This window comes from Mesoplodon bidens (genome assembly GCF_964165515.1).
Source record: "Mesoplodon bidens genome assembly, contig: HAP1_SCAFFOLD_1369, whole genome shotgun sequence".
Lineage (NCBI taxonomy): Eukaryota > Metazoa > Chordata > Mammalia > Artiodactyla > Ziphiidae > Mesoplodon > Mesoplodon bidens.
Window position 1 is genome coordinate 11,513 of NW_027671494.1, and position 18,873 is coordinate 30,385.

At 43.6% G+C, this 18,873-nt stretch overlaps 2 protein-coding genes across 3 annotated transcripts; one reads left to right on the forward strand and one right to left on the reverse strand.

Annotated features, from left to right (window-relative positions):
• Positions 1–1,381: 1,381 nt before the first annotated feature.
• Positions 1,382–11,516, forward strand: LOC308611291 (eukaryotic translation initiation factor 2D-like). Of its 2 annotated transcripts, XM_081260131.1 has the most exons (8): positions 1,384–1,587; positions 2,498–2,688; positions 4,180–4,263; positions 4,737–4,827; positions 7,408–7,515; positions 9,335–9,588; positions 10,089–10,206; positions 11,381–11,516. In XM_081260131.1, exons 1-8 carry the CDS (start codon positions 1,532–1,534, stop codon positions 11,391–11,393), a joined length of 915 nt encoding a protein of 304 aa, XP_081116257.1. In that variant the 5' UTR covers positions 1,384–1,531; the 3' UTR covers positions 11,394–11,516. The 2 variants fall into 2 exon arrangements, with proteins under 2 accessions (XP_081116258.1, XP_081116257.1); XM_081260132.1 differs by lacking the exon at positions 7,408–7,515 and having other exon boundaries at positions 1,382–1,587.
• On the reverse strand, positions 11,437–18,554 carry LOC308611290 (dual specificity tyrosine-phosphorylation-regulated kinase 3-like; the record flags this gene model as incomplete). The annotated part of the gene is made up of 1 exon (XM_081260130.1): positions 11,437–18,554. Exon 1 carries the CDS (start codon positions 12,952–12,954, stop codon positions 11,437–11,439), a length of 1,518 nt encoding a protein of 505 aa, XP_081116256.1. The 5' UTR covers positions 12,955–18,554.
• Positions 18,555–18,873: the final 319 nt, after the last annotated feature.

Consider the following 18,873-nt stretch of genomic DNA (forward strand, 5'->3'; position numbering starts at 1 on the left):
GCTGACCCCAGATTAAGGGCACAGATGGTGGTGGACAGAGACTGTGCAAGGCCTCATCTTTGTTATAGCCCAGATGGACTTCTCCTCTGTGTGACTGTATCACCAAATTAAAGCAATCAGGATTTTTTCTTTTCTTGGTGGATGGACACTCTGCTCTGAAATTTTCATTAGCAAAATTAAGTTTAGTAGGGGCCAGGACCCCAGGTGATTAAATCCTTGTCTCCAGGGTACACAGCAGTCCCTTTCAGGGAAACCCAATCCCTCACCCCTGCCTGAGACTGTTTTTTGTTTGTTTGTTTTGGACTAATATCTACCATTTATGGGAAAATTTCAAAGCACCCTGCAATATATCACATGCGTTATCTCAGTGGTTTCTCACAGAAGCCCAGTGAAGTAGGTATTACCTCCACATCTTACAGAGAATGTAAGAGTTTCAGAAAGGATAAGCCATTGGCCCAAGATCAAACTGCTAGGGAGAAGCCAAACCATAATTTGATTTTACTATGCCTCAAAATTAGTTTTTTTATAAGCACTCTGAGTTTTTAAAATTGCTTTGGAAACAAAATCCCCCCAAATAATGCCTGAATGCAAAAGGTACCTAAAAAGGTCCAAAAATGTGGGGTTTTTTATCCAAAAATGTTTTAGGGCTTCCCTGGTGGCGCAGTGGTTGAGTGTCTGCTTGCCGATGCAGGGGACACAGGTTCGCGCCCCGCTCCGGGAAGATCCCACATGCCGCGGAGCGGCTGGGCCACTGAGCCTGAGTCATGGCCGCGGAGCCTGTGCTCCGCAACGGGAGAGGCCACAGCAGTGAGAGGCCCGCATACCGCAAAAAAAAAAAAAAAAAAGTTTTAAATAACAGATTTGAAGATCATTTGTATAGTTTTTTCCTCTTAACAGGAGGTCAAACCTCGGACTAAAGTGGATTCCCTGTTATTGTTATTATCACCTCATGTAAATTAAAAAACAGGAAGGAGAAAATCTCGGAAAGAATTCTAGCTGAGGCCCCAAGTGTGCAATAAAATGTAAAGATCTTAAGAAACAAAAGCCCTGAAGAAAACCATTCAAGAGGCCTGCAAGTTTAAGAAAACACGAGTTCAATTAATTTTGCCCAGCTGAACTAAACTGCATGGAATGAGAGCTGGCAGAGCTCCTACTCAACACACTAGAACGCTGATGGAGTAAAAATGAACGGAATCGCTGTTGGCCCCAGAGATACTACAGACGCACCCGCTCAAGCCACTCGCCTAGGCGCAGAGCCGGGCGTAAGGGGTGAGGCGAAAGGGTGCACCGCTCGGCGCAGGGATCCGCCCCGCCTTCTCCGGCCCCGCCCCCCATGCTTCAGTTCCCAGCCTTGCCATTAGGGGTGGCCGCGAAGCTGCGCGGCCCCGGTTTCCAGCCGGGCCCTTTTCCCAGCCGGGCCCAAGCATGGCTGCCCCCAGGACTGCGGGTTGGGAAGCCGCCGTGCTCGCGCTTTGCTGACAGTCCCTGGCTGCTGTGGTCTCCTTCTCTTCCCCAGGCCCCTCCAGCAGACATGTTTGCCAAGGCCTTTCGGGTCAAGTCCAACACGGCCATCAGGGGGTCGGACAGGTGAGGGAGAGAAGAGCCTGCTCTGCCCACCAGGGCACCCAGACATCTCTCAAGCTCGGCTGGCTCACAGCCTTTTCTGGGCTGGAGGCCGAGGGGTACAGCCGGAGAAGGGACCCCGGGGGGCGGGCAAGGGTGAGTTAGACGTGTTTTGAGAGTGAAGATGGAGAGGAGGCCTGATTTATCTCCCAGGCTGTCTTTTGGATATTTTAGTGAGTTTACGAGAAAGCGTATAATTCAATCAGCGCGTATTGACTGCAGTCTGTTTAAGGTGTCGTGGAGGATGCCAAAATGAAGGAAAACGGGGTCCCTGCCCTACCAAGAGCTTTGAGTCCCTTGGGAGAGATTAGATGGGGCACAGAGAAGTACAAGCATACGAGAAGAAGTGTCTAGTGATTACCACTGGCAGGAGAGACAGGTGGAGGGTGAGGTGAGAGGGGATAAGGCACATGTGGTAAGAAGTGTATCTGTTCAGTTTTGCAAATGAAGGTGTCACCTTGGGAATTTTGGAGGCAGTGTTCTATAGTTGTCATTCTTGGTGCCCTAGCAGAGCTGTTTAATCATAAGTTGACAGATTGGCCAAGCATAGATGAGAAAGGAGTGGGTCCAGGAGCTATGTGTGGAGTCAGGAAGGCAGGGCTTAGTTTCCAGTGGCAGGCTAACTTGGGTCGCTTACCGGATCTCAGTTTTTCCCTCTCTTTGTAAAATGGAAAGACATGCCCCAGGAACATGTGAAAATAGATGAGACATTGGATGAGAAAGAGAATGGGAGGTTTTGGAAGAGTGAGAATACGGCATCATCAACCAGTCTTTTTCTTGGGCCTCGTGATTGTATAGTAAGTCTTGAGTCCTCAGTATTTATTGGAATCCATCCGGGCAGCATACCTACCAGGTGTGTGCGCTCTCTCTGCAGGAGGAAGCTTCGGGCCGAGGTGACAGCTGCTTTCCCCACTCTTGGAACGGATCAGGTCTCTGAGTTAGTACCTGGAAAGGAAGAACTCAACACTGTGAAGTTGTATGCTCACAGAGGGGATGCAGTGACTGTGTACGTGCGTGGTGGTAACCCCATCCTATTTGAACTGGAGAAAACTCTATATCCGACAGGTATGGCAGTGGGATGGAGATGGCCATTACTATGGTCCTTGCCTAACATCTGTTTCTTCCATTAATCCGTCTTCCTTAAAACAAATAAATGCAAAATCTCCCTAAGAATCTTTTTGGACTTAGTGTCCCTAGAATTGGGTCTTTCAAGATCAGAAACTGCTATAGAAGTGAGGGGGAAAAAGGGTTAACACAAAAAGAGGGTGGTTGCCAAGGGAAATTCTGAGGTGAAGAAACACTGGTTTCTAGTGGGTTAAGTAGGGATTGGAGCAGAGGTCGTGAAAAGGGTGGAGTTTCAGAGCATGTAAAAAATGCTTCTTAAAACTTTCACGAGTGGAATTTTCTTAAGCTACTGAAGAGATCCTGTGATGGGAAAGAAGCTGGGTTAGTTAAACTCCATACCCAGCTGTCTTAGTGGTGGACTTTGGTTGAGATGTCTCACAGGGATTCTTTCTTAGGCTCTTGTCTGGCTCTCAGGATACTTTGCTTGCTTTCTTTGTCACAGATCTCAGAGAGGCAGTGTCCTTTTCTCTTTTCCATGGCTGCGGACACCTACTTTGTCATTCGGGGGCTTTTCTTCCTCCCAGCTTGGCTGCAGCAGTGCAGTGCAGTCTCCTACCCCAGGCCACCCCTACCCCCACCCTGCTTTGCTGCTGTACACATACAAGCCCTTTTTGATCTAAGGGTTTTACTGCTAATCCCTGTGGAAACAGAGAGAATAAAAATAAGAAACATGGGAAAGTTTCAGAATTTCTTACAGGCTGCTGCCCTGGTTTCGGATTACTTGCTTCTGAGGACATAAAAGGAATCCTCGTTGGGGCTCTGTCCCTACTTTTTTCCACTATGGCCATGTTTGGCTGCTGCCGTCCAGGTGGAACAATAGGTGCCTCCAAGTCTCAAGCGATACCCAGTTTCTTAAGTCTCCGCCTTCTTCAAGACTGCAGCCTCTTTGAGAAGGGAGTCAGCCTGATGTAAACTATATGGAATGTGTTTCCCACAGGAAAAGGGGCACTCAGTTCCCAGAGAGGGGAAAAGGGATACTGGACAGGCAAAAGCAGATGTTCACTTCATCACTAGTTTTAGCCTTACACATAAATATCCAACTTTGGCAGCTAAATAGACTCTTAGAGCTGTAGCTCACTTCATGTGTCTTCCGACCAGTAAAAGTGATAACTTCTCAAGATCATAGATTGAGAGAAACTACTGCAAAGAGCTCAGTATAAATATGTAAAGAATGCAGGTCTCTAAGGCTAAAGGAAGCAAGGATTCTCAAGTAAATAGCATATAACATATAAACCGCTTCACAAACTTGCGGTAACCTAATCAAAAGAAAGAATGCAACTTCTTTGGGCATCCCCTTACAACCTTCTCTCTAGCTTTGACTTGAGTTTCTTTTCTACATGTTGATTAATGTGGCCTTAGTGTATGGCTTTGCCATTCCCCAGGGGGTTGACTTTTGGGCAGTAAGTGTTTTCTGGCTCTCTTCTTGGACAGTGTACACCCTGTGGTCTTATCCTGATCTTCTAGCAACATTTACAACATGGCCCCTGGTGCTTGAAAAACTGGTGGGGGGAGCAGGTAAGAGTATTTTCCTATATTCTGGATAGTGGCTGAAACCTACTTAGTAAAGGCCAACTACTTTAATAAATGTACCCATTTTGTGCATTCATATGATTGAAAAATAGAATTTTTCCCTCATGTCTGTTGCATCTCTTACTTGGCTGCTTCCATAAGCTCTCTGACCCTGCTGTAAGGCTTAAATAAGATAAGTGACATGAAAGTGCTCTGTGAACTGCCATATGCTATACTTTAGATTAATAAACTGAATTTAGGAAACCAGAATAAGATAGATCATGGAACTGGACCCTCAGCTTGGTGCTTCAGTTTGACCACTAGTCTCCCAGAAGGAAAAGGTCTGATCCTCAGTTTGCCACTTTTTATTTTCATTATGAATAATGTAGTTGATGCTTAACAAATGTATGTTTGTTGAGCAAATGAGTAAATGATGAAGTAAACTGTGGAGTTAGTTGCAATGCTTTTGTTTCCTGCAGATTTGATGCTGCCAGGGCTAGTGGTGCCCCCTGCTGGTCTGCCTCAGGTACAGAAGGGTGACCTCTGTGCCATTGCCTTGGTGGGGAACAGGTACTGTGCCAGTCAGCTGTGCCTATGGGGAAACAACTTAGGGAAAACTTGGGAGGGGTGGGAATGACAACTTCACAGCATATGGATAAAGGATTAAAAGAAAAAACATATTCTTCCTGAGCAATCAGAGAGTGGGGAATGGCAGTGAGCCTGTGGGGTGTCCATACATCTGGGCCAAGTGTATTTGCTCCTGCTGCTGCTGCTTCCTTTTTAAAATTTATTTGTTTTTTTTCTCCTTTAAACATTTTTTTCTTAGATTTACAGAAGAGTTGCAAGTATAGTACAGAGTCCTGAAATACTCCTTACCCAGCTTCCTGTAATGATAACATCTTGTATAACCACAGTACAGTTATCAACACTAAGGAATTAACATTGGTACAGTCCTTTTGACACTATTACAGACTTTATGCATATTTCCCCAGTTTTCCCACGATGTCTTTTTTTCCTTTTTTTGTGTTCAGGAATCCAGTCCAGGGTACCACATTGCATTTAGTTGTCATGTCTTCTTAGTCTCCTGTCTGTGACATTTTCTTGGTCTTTCCTGCCTTGCATGACTTCAACATTATTTTTGTCGAACATCCACATCATCATCCTCATCTTTTAATTATTTTTAATAGATTTATTGAGATATAGTTTTCATACTATAAAATTCACCTGTTTCAAATGTACGATTCAGTGATTTTTTTTTAGTATATTTACAGGGTTGTTCAGCCATCACCACAGTGTCTCTTTTTTAAAATAAATTAGGAAGTAATGGTATGAACAGTTGTGAAAAATCAAAACCCTCTCACCCCATAATCCTTTTCTCCTAGAAGTAACCATTATCATTCTGATGCATGTCCTTGTCAGCCTTCTTCAATGCATATATACACGGGCATATAAAATGTATGGTTTGGGGTGTGTATGTTTAAAAATACAAATAAACAAACTTTATCCCTATTACTTTTTCACTTCAGGTAGTGGGGACATGTTCCATGTCAGCAAGCACAGATAAGCTGAATCTTTTTACCCACTGTGGGGTGATGGGAAAAGTCCTCTTCTAGTGGACATTGTGGTTGCCTCTACTTCGTCTCTATCACAAACAAGATCTTCCTGATGCCTCTAGGGACACTAGTGCCAATATTTTTCTAAAGTAGGTACTAGGAAGCAGAACTGTTTGGCTGAAGATCGTGCATATTTTCTGTTGCCCTATAAAAATGCTGTGTCAGTTTTCCCTCCTACCTACAGGGTATATGGAGCCTGTTTCCTTACATGCTCACCGACACTGGATATGATGGGTCATTTTCATTTGTATCATCCTGAATGAAAAATGACATCTTATTATTTTACTCATTGCTTCTTTGAGAGGGAAACATGGGAGGCATGGGAGGGGTCAGTGTTTAAAGATCTTATTTTTGTTGCTCATATTCTCCCATTTTCCTTGAACCTTTGGGAACCAAGCACCTAGAAATGTTTCGTCCCTTGTTTACCTGTAGCAAAACTTGAAGTTGAAAAGAATGGTGAAATTATTGTTTTTTCCCCCCAGTATTCTATCCAAGATCGGAGAAAACTACATAAATGTGTATTTGGCCTCTGAGTTTGGCATTTAGAATGTATGTGGGAATGAATCCTAGGTGGTTTATGGAAGGGGGTGAGGGTACAAGGGAGTTTACTAAAACTACAAGACAGGTTCGAGACCGAAGTTCTTGAGCCATTGACGATTCCAAGGGTGGAAGACAAAGACCCGTCTTTTAGGAACTGGGAAAGAAGCCAAATTCAAAGATTCTGTGGCAGGAACTGACCCATGGGCACAGGAAGTGGAGCCACCGGATTAGCAAACGTTTTTTTTTTGAAGTTCAGGTGTTGGGAAATCTGCCCTTGAATCGTCTCCCTTGGGTCCAGGCAACGTTGCCAGGCTTGTATATTCCCCTCCTGTTAGCCAGCTGGACACCGATCCTTACAGGCAATGTGTGAGCATTGCTGAGTAACAGTGGGCTGACAGAGATTTCCCATTTGGGCTTTGGAAGTTTTTTGTAGTTATTGTAAATGTGGTTGTTTCTGATATTTTGGACACATCCAGTTCTTAGATAGATGTTATACAGAGCAAGGCCTGTTATAAACAACCAACTCAGAAGGAACCTTTCGTTGGTACCACTGTATCTCTCTTCTCTCTTCCCTCTGGCATCCCTCAGCCTAATTTATGGCATATGAATGGCCTCCCTTCTGAATTTCCATATAGGATGGCTATGCCTTTTTTAAGATAGGGGAGATAATTTATTTTTTGAAATTAAAGAAAGGGAACTTTAAATATCCTTCTGAGTCCTGGCTGGGTTTGGTTCATAATAAGAATATAAGAATGATAACATCAGTAGAGGAGTTACTTACACAGAAGGGAATATTTGGTCAAGGAATTTTTGAAAGTCATATGTGTAGGTAATTTGAATAAGATTGAGACTGCACCGAGTTTTAGCTCTGTGATACAAGTGGATGCTTCAGATTTGCAACCGTGGTGCTTTGAACACATGTGTAGAAACCTGGTCCTGACATGTGCCCTCCTGGAAGACTTTCCCTGACCCTCGTCTCTGACCTCCTCCTTCTCAGAGCCCCCGTTGCCATCGGAGTTGCTGCCATGTCCACAGCCGAGATGCTGACCTCAGGTCTGAAGGGAAGGGGCTTCTCTGTGCTCCACACCTACCAGGACCACTTGTGGTGGGTTCCATGCTTTTTCTGTTTTATAGGGAGCTGGGTGGGCGGAGGGAGCACAGGGCCTGGATTGAGAAGCGAGAGTTTTGATCCCTGCTGTGTCCTTAGTCAAGTTGCTGACCCTAGACATTAATTTCCTTGCAAAATGTGGAGAAAAGATTTTTTTTTTGGCCTGTTTAGAAAAGAAATTACAGAGAACTTGATTTCCTAGGTGAATTATAGAATCCTAGGGCTGGAAGAAGGCCTTAGGGATTGTCTTCTCTGCCTCTCAGTACAGTGATATTCTTTATTTTTATGGCACTGGTCGATCTGGCCTTTTCTGCCGTGTACATTTAGGCATTTTCTGACCCCATGATGAGTGCTCGGGAATTCTCACATCTGAATCCAGATCAAAGCAGAGTAGATCCTCAGGCACCAGGGTGACAACCTGATGACTTTCCTGTTGTTCAAGTTCCACATTTAGGATCTCCTCCTCATTACGGAACTTGCACTTTCTCACTGTGACGGGTGCTCTCTGGAGCTGTATGTGAGTTTATTTTCTGGTTATTTTCGTGTCATTTAACCAAAATAGTAAGTAGTGCTTTTCTCGAAAGCAGTCTACCTGGTCTTCTGGCCAAGTGTTGTGTGGCCTGTTGGTATAGATTTACCCTTACGTTTTTAGTCAGTCTTGGAGTTACTTATTTTACAAGTATTGGCCAAGCCCTGCTTTGCTGGAGGTACAGCCTCATCAGTGTGGGTTTCAGCAGGCATCTGAGGGCTGCTTACTCACGTACTCCCAGCACCTTGTTTTCTGACTGTTAGTCTGGGCAGTTAAGGTCCTGTTGTCTAAATTGTTTTATCAGTGGCTGCCTCAGTCTCCCGTCCTCCCGCCCTTTGAAAACACTTATGGTATTTACCTGATCAGAATAGCCTAAACATACGCTCTGGCCTCACTAGTAGCCATACTTAATAAGCCTTGCTGCGGCTGTTAGTAAAACTTTGTTTGACTTGCATAATCTTAGTTAACATAAAGCTTTTTGTTTTTACCGCTCTGCTATGTGGCATCCCTTTTTTTCCTGTCTTCATAAGGCTTAGTGGCATAAAGCCATTGTAATCTCTACTCTGCAGGTTAGATTGCATTCTTTTTTTTCAGTTGAGGTATAGTTGATGTACAATGTTGTGTTAGTTTCAGGTGAACAGCCAAGTGATTCTAGTGACCATTAGTATATCTAGTGATTCTAGATATAGATATATACATATATGTTCTTTCTCAGATTCTTTTCCATTAAAGGTTATTACAAGGTATTGAATATAGTTCCCTGTGCTATACAGTTGGTCCTTGTCATTTATCTATTTTAGATTGCATTCTGATTTAACACAGAAGCAGTCTTGAGCAGTCTTGAGCAGTCCAGGTGTTTGTAATTTGTTCCATACGCTCAACCTTGGGTTTGTATTTCACCAACCTGGTACTACAGATGCGTTTGCAATCTTCATTTGGTTATTTAATTCAAAATGGTTTTATTTTTAATTTATATGAAGGGAATACTTTGGAAGGGGAGCTCCACTTTAACTATGTTGTCTTTAATTTTTCTCTGTCCCTGAATTCTGTTTGGTTTAAGGAGGAGGCAAGAATTACTCTCCCCATTTCAAAGATGAGGAAACTGAGGCATGGGACTTCTCTGGGCCCAGAATTGGAAACAGAGTTGAGAGGCACACCCAGGTTCTCTGGCCTCTCCTGGACACCCCTGCCCGTGGGTCTTACTCTCTCTGGACCCCTGCTGACCCCCTGACCGGGGCTGGAGTGTTGTGGCTGCTGCTCAGTGTTTCTGACATGAGGTTTTTGCAGGCGATCTGGAGACAAGTCCTCTCCACCATCCATTGCTCCACTGGCCCTGGATCCCCCAGATCTCAGTGAAGAGAAGGGGTCTGTCCAGGCAGACACCACCTTGCAGGGAGACATGAGGCGCCTGACCCTGGCGGGAGAGGAGGAGGAGGGGGAGGTTCAGCAGAGGTGTGGGGAGAAGTCCCCGTCGGAAGCTACAGAAGACCCCAGTGTCGGGGGCCTGAGCCCAGAGCCCACGGACAGCAAGACCCTTCCAGGTACAGCTCTGGCAGGAGCAGGGCGCTCGCCTCTCAGTGTGGGGACTGAAGCGCTGGGCTCTGCTTCCGCCCAGAGCGGCGCCACGGCTCCGGGAGGGGCGGGGAAAGGCCTTAGTTTTGGTGAGGGTGGTGCCACAGCCCTTTGCCATCTTACCTGGGAGTCTTGCGCATATGTCGCGTTTCCCTGGATACCCGTCGGCTCTGCTATTTGGACTGTTCCCAGCTACACGGCCCTCTTAGTTTTCTTCTGGCTCTGACTTCTCTATCAGAGAAGCATCCGCGCCTGGCTGGGTGGGACTTTGTGGCCTGACCCCCTCTGTGGGGTCAGACCTCTGTAAAGGCTCAGTGTTCTAGAGAGTCTGGGAGCTTTGGTGCCTGGGAATGGGCTCCTTCAGAGCTGAGGGGTGAGGTACGGATGTCACCGTGCGGGGAGTTATCTTGTGCTGCGCGGGCCTTCTGGGGCCCTCAGGAAGGATGTGGTTCTTGTCTTCTCCTTGCAGAGCAAATGGACGAACTGTTGCAGAGATGCTTCTTGCGTGCTTTGAAGTACCGCGTCAAAAAGGCTGACCTCCCTTTACTCACCAGCACTCTCCTGGGCAGCCACATGTTCTCCTGCTGGTATGGAAGGCATGGTGTGGTCTGGGGGTCGGGCGGTGGGTCTGTCTCCTGCTCTTTGGTGGTAGGATGGGACAAGGCTGATGGGGGAATTGTTTCAGGGACATGATGTGGAAAGAGCGAAGTGGAGGGTTGATCTAGCAAACACTGAGTTTTAAAGACTTAAGTTTTAGCCAGTGAAAGGATGTCGAGGAAATGAAGGTTAAAATGCGCAAGGCGCTTTGAGCACTGCCTCTGCTGTGGTGATTCTGGGCTCTTTTATGGATTGGGCAGCATGTCCGGCCCCGGAAGGGCCCTGGGGCAGCCTGTTTGTTCTGGAGGCTTCAGTCCCCTCACACCTTTCTGAAGAGTAGGTGGGCCAGATTAGGTTGTGTCAACAGGAAGAATCGGTGTGAACCCCCCCACCCGACCCGCACACACAGCCACCAGCAGAGGGAGTGTTACATGTGGGTTGAACCTGGACTTTGAAGACTGAGCCATCTGGGCTCAAAAGCCAGCTCCCCAGGGTGTTGGAGCAAAGGTGTATTTGAGCCCATTACCAGGCTTCTCTGAGCCCTGATTTCTAACACTTGTAAGATTGCTGTCAAGATCGAATAACCTGACATTTAATAAGCACCCAGTAAATATTATCATGTCAGGAGATTTGCTGATTGATTTTCACCTCAAGTCTGAACTTCTTTCTTTTTGAGAATTTTGCTCTGTTTTTTAAACAAGGGGTTTTAATGTAATTCTCTTCCTCTACGTGTGAGCTTCTTTAAGGCATTCTATACACATGTGGGGTCTGGAGTGCGCGGCAGATCTAGTTTTCAGTCTCATCTATAACTACGGCCATGTCCCAAATTAAGCCTCTGGAACAGATGCCGAGGGAGACTAGAAGTGAATGTTCAGGATATACTTTCTGGTATATCGTCTACCTTGAGAGAAAAGGATTTAAACCCACAGAATAATACACAGGTTGGTGAACACCTGACAATAATAACAAAAGATGCACTGACTTATAAAAAGTCTTTTACTATGTATCCCAGGATGGCCAATACAAGCTGGTTAGGTAATTAGCCCTTCAAGAGTTCTTTTACAGTCATATAAAAATGCTTTGCCTTGTTAAAAAAAGATATCTAGTCTACCAAAAACATATCCATTAATGGGCTTGGTGTTGTTTCTTTTTTTCCATTTTCAGGTTTGCAAGATAATTAAAAATACCTACATTTCATCTCTGAGCACACCAGCTGTCCATTAGCTAATCAGTTTTGGCAATACAGTGCACAGAGGTATACCACCACTGGTTTCTGACATTAAGTTAGCTTTAAGCTTATTGGCTATTCGTACAATTGGAGGCAGCTTGCAACCCAGGCCCTGGAAAGCATTTGCAGGGTTTACTACCCTTTTGCCTGACACCTTTTCAATGGTGAGAGGTCTGGGCACAGACTTGCTAATCCAAGGGTGTCTTAGTGCTTGAGCTGGGGTCAGGCGGGCAGAGGGGTCCCAGGTAAGACACCTTTTCAAAAAGTCTATGAAGAAGTAATCATCACACCCCTTCAGTGCTGTCCGCCAGTCTTTGCTGCCTGGGGGACCCCGCTTCTTAACCCTCCGTGAACGACTGCCCACAAACACAACCCTCCCATCTGCCTGACTGGTCACAAAACAGTAGCGAGGTAGGCCCCTGGAGTTAATAAAGTACTTGGCACGTTTGGATTGCTCCAGGAATTTTGGTGGTGGCATCCCTAGAAGCTCCATCATACAGGCCAGCTGGTCTCCTTCATCCTCTCCAGGGAAGAGAGGATGTCCTGTTAAAAGTTCTGCAAGGATGCAGCCAAAACTCCACATGTCAATGGACGTGCTATAGCGGCTTCCTAAGATGATCTCTGGAGCTCTGTAGAACCGAGACTGGATATAGGTGTAAAGCTTCCGGTACTCAAAACAGCTGGACCCAAAGTCAATGACCTTAGTCGCACTGTGCCCATAGTGTTTCAGGAGAATGTTTTCTGGCTTCAGGTCACAGTGAATGATCTTGTTTCTGTGGAGAGCATCCAAGGATTGCAAGATGGATTGAGCAAACTTGCGAACCAACTGGATACTAAAACCCTGGAACTTGTTTTTTTTCATGAGCTCATAAAGGTCTACGCTCAGTAACTCAAAGGCCATGCAAACATGGTTCCGGAACGTGAAACTTTCCAGCATATGAATAACGTTCATGCTACCGGTTTTATCCCGCTTTTTAAGATGCTCCAAAATCCGGATCTCCTCGGCTGCTTGGCGATGGAGGTGCTTTTCATTGCGTACCATCTTCAGGGCCACGTACTGTCGAAGTTTGTGATCATAGACCCGGGCTACCTGCCCAAAACTGCCCTTGCCAATAATTTTCAGCACCTCATATCGATAAGCTAGATGGTCTCGAGGCACGTGAATGTAGGCCCCATCTGCATCATCATAACCCCCATTATTGGGACCACCGATAACTCCATGTCTTTTCTTGGCATTTGGACCCACAAAGTAAATTTCTGGATAATTGATGATTTCCAGCTTCTCATAAGCAGTGAGGTGGTGTTTATACTGCTTCAGTGCTTGTTCTGGAGTCAGAGGCAACACTTTGGATGCTTTGGATGAACTGCTGGATTTTACTGTATTCAAACGATCTGAACTTTTACCCTGAGAAACTGTAGGAGAGCATTTTTCAGAGTCGTTGATGCCATCTGACTGAAAAGTATCAGATCTTCTGTTGCCAGATTCTTGAAATAGTTGTTCTACCTTCATCTCACCTCCATTCAGGAAGCACTGAGTAGGATCTCTTGTTAAATGCTCAGTGGTGATCTACGGCAAAGAGAAGTGAATCTATGTTAAAGTCACTAAAAACGGTGGAAGAACGAAAGAATCGTCCCCCTGACTGAACAAAACAACAAAACATGCCAGTTGTGTAGTTAAAAGGCCCAAAAGTGAGATAAGAAAAGCAGGAGTCTCTAGAAACTCGTGTTATGTTAATCCTTAGGTTCCCTGACTGCTGTGGCCACCCCAGCCCCACTACATAGGCCTCCCTTTGTTCAAAACAAGACGGTCATCTTACCATACCCGAAACATGCTAGATTCCTTCTAACTGGTATGTCTTCCTACCGAGAATCTTTTCACCCCATCCACTCAAATCCTACGCTCTTTCAAAGCCCAATGCTACTCCTCCCTCTTCCACTTAGAACTACTCCAAGCCCATACTAACTATGGCTCCACTCACATCTTAGCTGCAGCTTTTCGAGTCTGCCACGTAATCTGGCCCTTGTTATATATATACTGTCCTATATTGTTCACAAACTGTTTCAAGTATCTTCCCAAATCTTAAGGGCATGTACCAGGAGCAAATGAATACATATTAAAGTGTTCTGTAAATGATAAAGGGACAGAGGCAGGATGTGATCCCCAGGTCTTCTGAATCTTGGTCCAGAACATTAACATAACCTGGTACCAGCTTCTCCTAGTGCCTGTACTATTCTCCAGTAGGGCTGAATGTTGACCTTGGCCTGGAATCAACCAAGGCCTCATCATCTACTCCTGGGTCCCCAAATAAATGATCGCATCTTTCTATCTCAGTTCATTGAATCACAAAATTTCTAATCCAGAGAGAACTCTTGAGATCACCAAGGCCAATTCTTTATGTATCTGATGAATAGCAGTGAGAATCTAAGGCGCCCGGGTGCTTCTTGTAAAACTCTCCTAAAGACAAAGAGTCTCCTTCCTCTCTCCTTCCCTTGCTCATAGACACATACACTAGTCTCCCTCAGCAAACGCCTACGTGACAAAGGCATACAACTCTTTTTACTTGATTTGGCATCACCTTTTCCTGCAAGGAACAATAACCCACAGAAGAAAACTCTACTTATTAAATACCTCTGAAATGAAATAAGATTCTTTGAAACTCGGTGGAGGGAAAGACAATGAAAAAGCCAAACGCTAAAAAAAATACTAAGAAAAATATAAGAATGTGCTAGAAGGAAAGAAGAAAAAAAGTGCTACATCTGTTGTTTAAAAAAAAAAGTCTGGGATACTTCAAAGAACAACTGTTTTTCTTAACAGACCCTGAAGAACTTTACCCCCGATGTGTATGATTGAGAGCCTCTATGATCAGGGGTAGATAATTCCAGAGAAGCTCTGAGCTATCTTTATGATCTCTTAAAATATAACGCAAATTATAAGGTAATGATCCAAAGTGGCCAACCATTTAAAAAAGAGAATTTTAATATAACCTAAGCAAACAACACCTGACCCATCACCTATATAAATATAAAAGATGTAAATATAAAAAACAAAAAAGGGATGAAAAAAACATTAAGTGTTGTCATACTTTAGACAGCCCCTAATTTAGTTATAAAAGCACGACATTAGTTCCTGCCTGCTTCTTTTAGGTCATTTAATCAATTTAAACATTTATATAGTACTACAGTTACAAAAATGAGGCACTGCACCATCTTACATAAAAGCAAAGCAGCCAGTACAACGGTAGCCATACTTTGGCATTGAGTTTCTAAATAAAGAGGCAAGATACGGACCAGGAGAGATCTCTGATACCAAAATAGAGAACTATCACTAGTCAAGAAAATAAAACAGGCTGGCAGACAGAACCTAAATACCTTGCTAAGATGTAAATATAACGCAACATTTTGTTTATCAGCAATTAAGTCAAATAACCATTCCTGTTTTTAGGGATGGAAAAAAAAGGCCTCATCCATCCATCTAACATTCACATGAGCACTAATTGTTCACAATTATAAAAGTGCCAAAAAACAGGTTACCTCAAGGCACTACAATCTATTAGGAGATAGGTTTGGCTGAACTAGGGAATTATAATTATTTGGTTTTAGGTAGATTTACATAACAAAACCAAATATTTGCATGCATCTAAACCAGTTTTCCTTAAATTTTTACTACCTAACCTAAATGCATCTAAATATTTACTGCTAAAATCTTGGGGACACATTCTGAAGAAATGTGAAGTCAGAAGGCCTAGGTTGGGGTCCTGGCTACACTGCTCAAACACTGTAGGTCCCAGGGTAGGCTTAACCTTTAGCCCAGTTTCTTAGCCTCAATTTCTTTATCTTTAAAATGTGGATAATAATACCTCCTTGCAGGATGTTGTGTGAATCAAATTATAATTAGTAATATATGTGAAAGACCCTCAGAAACTATAAAACATGTTAAAAACACTGGTAACAATTAGGCAAAATTCTCAATATATTGTTTAAACTCCAATACACCCTCCCTTTCCCCTTTCAGCTTATCTTTTCTCTCTGTGGTGCCTTCCTCTGCAGTTCCAGACTCCCTCCACCAGACATCTGGCATCAACTATGCCTTCTGCTCCGTGAAGGCCTGCACAATCAGCCTTCCCTTAGGATGCATGGAAACACCTCACCCACTTTCTCCCCCACATAAAACCTCCTTTCAACTTGCCATGCAATTTAATGGGTTATCTCTCCAGACATATTTGACCTTTAAAAAGATCAATGCCTTAACCCAAGGGAATGACTCTCTAGGACCCGCGGTCATCAATGACAAGCTGGTAGGAAAGGTATTTGTGGTCCAGGGTCCACCCCTGGGCATTTCACCTACTCTACCTACATGTAAGGCTGTGCTGGCTCTGGAGGTATTCATTTCTGTTTGTGGTAAAGAGAGGGTCTCAGGTACAGACTGTTAATAAGAACAGAAATTTAACTTCCACAGAACTATTACAATAAGATTAAGGATGTCATTTGGATTTCCTGACTCATGGTTTTTCCTTAAAGTGAGCCTAAATCTCTCTCTCTGCAAATTAAGTCTTATTTTGCCCTCCGGAACTACACAGGAGTGTCCAAATTTCCATGTTAAAGCCCTTCAGATACCTAAAAGGGGCTGTCCTGCCTTCACCATTTTTTCTCGAGGCTCATCATCCCCATCACATCCTCCACCTCACACAGCCTGGGTCAGGCTGCCTTACTATATCCTATTCACGTTCTCAGCACGTTATGGGCTGCACGTTATATCTCTCTGCAAGTGTGGCTTCCAGAACAGAACAAGACACTTCAGGTCTAGTCCCCTGTGGACTGTCAAGGTTTGAACCTCCAATGAATCTGAAGAATTCCAGAAAGAAATTTTTCCACACAGGGAGGGGTTCTCGCCTTAGCTTTCTTTCCTTTCCTGTAATAACTCAAATACTGGTCTGAATCAATTATGTATCAAGTCTGCTGTGCTATAAATAAAATCTTCCTTCCGTTGTTCTACGAGAATCTACAATTTTCACACATGTTAAAGTAGTTACAAAACACTATATATTTCTAGTCTAGGGTTATAATCACAAGAACTGACCAATGTCTGCTATCGACTTCAAATATTTTAACTATGTAATTATATCCAGAGAGACAAATAATGCCAGATTAATCATGTTTTATTTAAGAATGCTTCATGTACATTGTTAATTTGGAGCGCTCTTTTTTTTTTTTTTTAACACCCCTGTATTGGAGTATAATTGCTTTACAATGGTGTGTTAGTTTCTGCTTTATAACAAAGCGAATCAGCCATACATATACATATGTCCCCATATCTCCTCCCTCTTGCGTCTCCCATCCTCCCTATCCCACCCCTCTAGGTGGTCACAAAGCACCGAGCTGATCAATTTGGAGCACTCTTGACATTTCAAATAGAATCTTCAACTGCGTTAACCAAGTCTTAAAGATCTTGTTGAGAAATTCAGAAAAGGAATATCCTTCTCGTCCAGATATAAAACACCACCCCCTCCCTCGTTCTCGACCCTAAATCTCTGCAACACAAAGCTAACCCAATAAAAGCCTATGAGCAGATGATTTATAGTTTCCAACAAGAATGTAAGGCCATCTTGGATAAACAAGGAAGCCAAAGCACTTTGTGAAATGAGCAATAGCGTCTTGCAATGGAGTCATGGCATAATGAACTATAAGTGTTACTAAGAGGTCAAAGCACTTTTTTCAGCAAAATTTGCAAAGACACCATTGTTTTAGAATCTAAAATCTTGTGTTTTGCAAGCTGTGTTACTCTGAATACCACACAGTAAAAAAATTCATTTTGATCCTGAAACATATAATTTAATTGCCCTACTATATGGTGATTAGCACTGGCCAACTCTGAAGTAAAGTTAAAATGGACTTTAAGTCACATGATGACGGACTGTAAAAGTTTCCCAGAGAGATGTGCTAATTGTCAGCAAGTAACCACGAAATCTGATAGTCAACACACGAGTATATAGGTGGTTCTGGAGCTCTTAGAGGTTTTTACATATTAAAAACAATAAGCTTGTGGAGAATGGAAACTTACTGCACTTTAGAAAGGAGATTAAAAATAGGGTGACCAGCCTTCCAAATATATGTAGCCCGTATCTTGTAATATTATTAGCCTTGAAAGTAGTGAAGGGGTTGATTTTTAATGGCAAAAGCTGACAAAGCGTTGGGAAGGACTATGAAAAATGCAAGCACTGTTTTACATAGAAATAATTTTAGGTCTTAAACAGAAATAGGAAGGAGAATTATTGATAAATTAGTCTACTCAATTATTCAGTTTGTTCGTTGATGATATATGCAGCAAATTTTAAAGTCACAGGATAGATTCTCCCTGTCATGGAACTTGTCCAAAACCCTGCTCTCCCTACCTCTCTATGAGTGCCGAGGGACTGGGAATTAATTTATTCTCTTAAACATAAAACGGTGTCAAAAGCTAAATGTCTGCAAGCTCCAAAATGATTAAATGCATCGAAACCAAAATGTATTGCTCAAGTTTCATTTATGATCTATAAAATGGTTCTCTTAAGCATACTAATAAGCTAGGACTGCATTTCTACCGTGCAGGAAAAATCTGCAGATCTGTAAGTTCAGAGGTATTTTCTGTTTCTTGTTCTTGTTAAAATGAGCCATCATAATATACTGCACATATCATTCTATCAAAAAAAAATAACCACTATCTAGGGCTTCCCTGGTGGCGCAGTGGTTGAGAGTCCGCCTGCCGATGCAGGGGACACGGGTTCGTGTCCCGGTCCGGGAAGATCCCACATGCCGCGGAGTGGCTGGGCCCGTCAGCCATGGCCGCTGAGCCTGCGCGTCCGGAGCCTGTGCTCCGCAACGGGAGAGGCCACAACAGTGAGAGGCCCGCGTACCGCAAAAAAACAAACAAACAAACACTATCTAGATAAAAGTAGCATGTCGTTTTTTCCCCTATTTACCCCAGTGATTGAAAGGAATAGGTGGGCTCCAAATCAAAATCATTCTGAAAAGCTGAACTTGGACCACAGAAATTGTTATTTCAAAGTCAAGAGAAACCAAAAGTGAATAAAAAAGAGCCTGGGTTACCAGTGACATGTAACTGTACCTTGACCATTTAAAGTAGCACTTCCTCCTTTCCAGGCCCATTAGAGCTCAAAGAATTACTTCATTTACTTACATTTAGTCTTCTGGGTAGAGGTGGTTCAGAAGGATTGCAGAGTGTATTTGAACAGGGTGAGCCTTTGGTTTCATCTATTAGGACAGTATCATAGACAAAATCATCCAATCTAGTTGAAAGGATTACAGATAAAATCTGTCAGTAACTGAAGTATATAAATTTGTATTTCCAAAACACCCTTTAACTGCTTCATATCTGCTACAAAGAAGAATTAATACAAACAAATGTCCACACTGCATTTTGGCACTGAATACA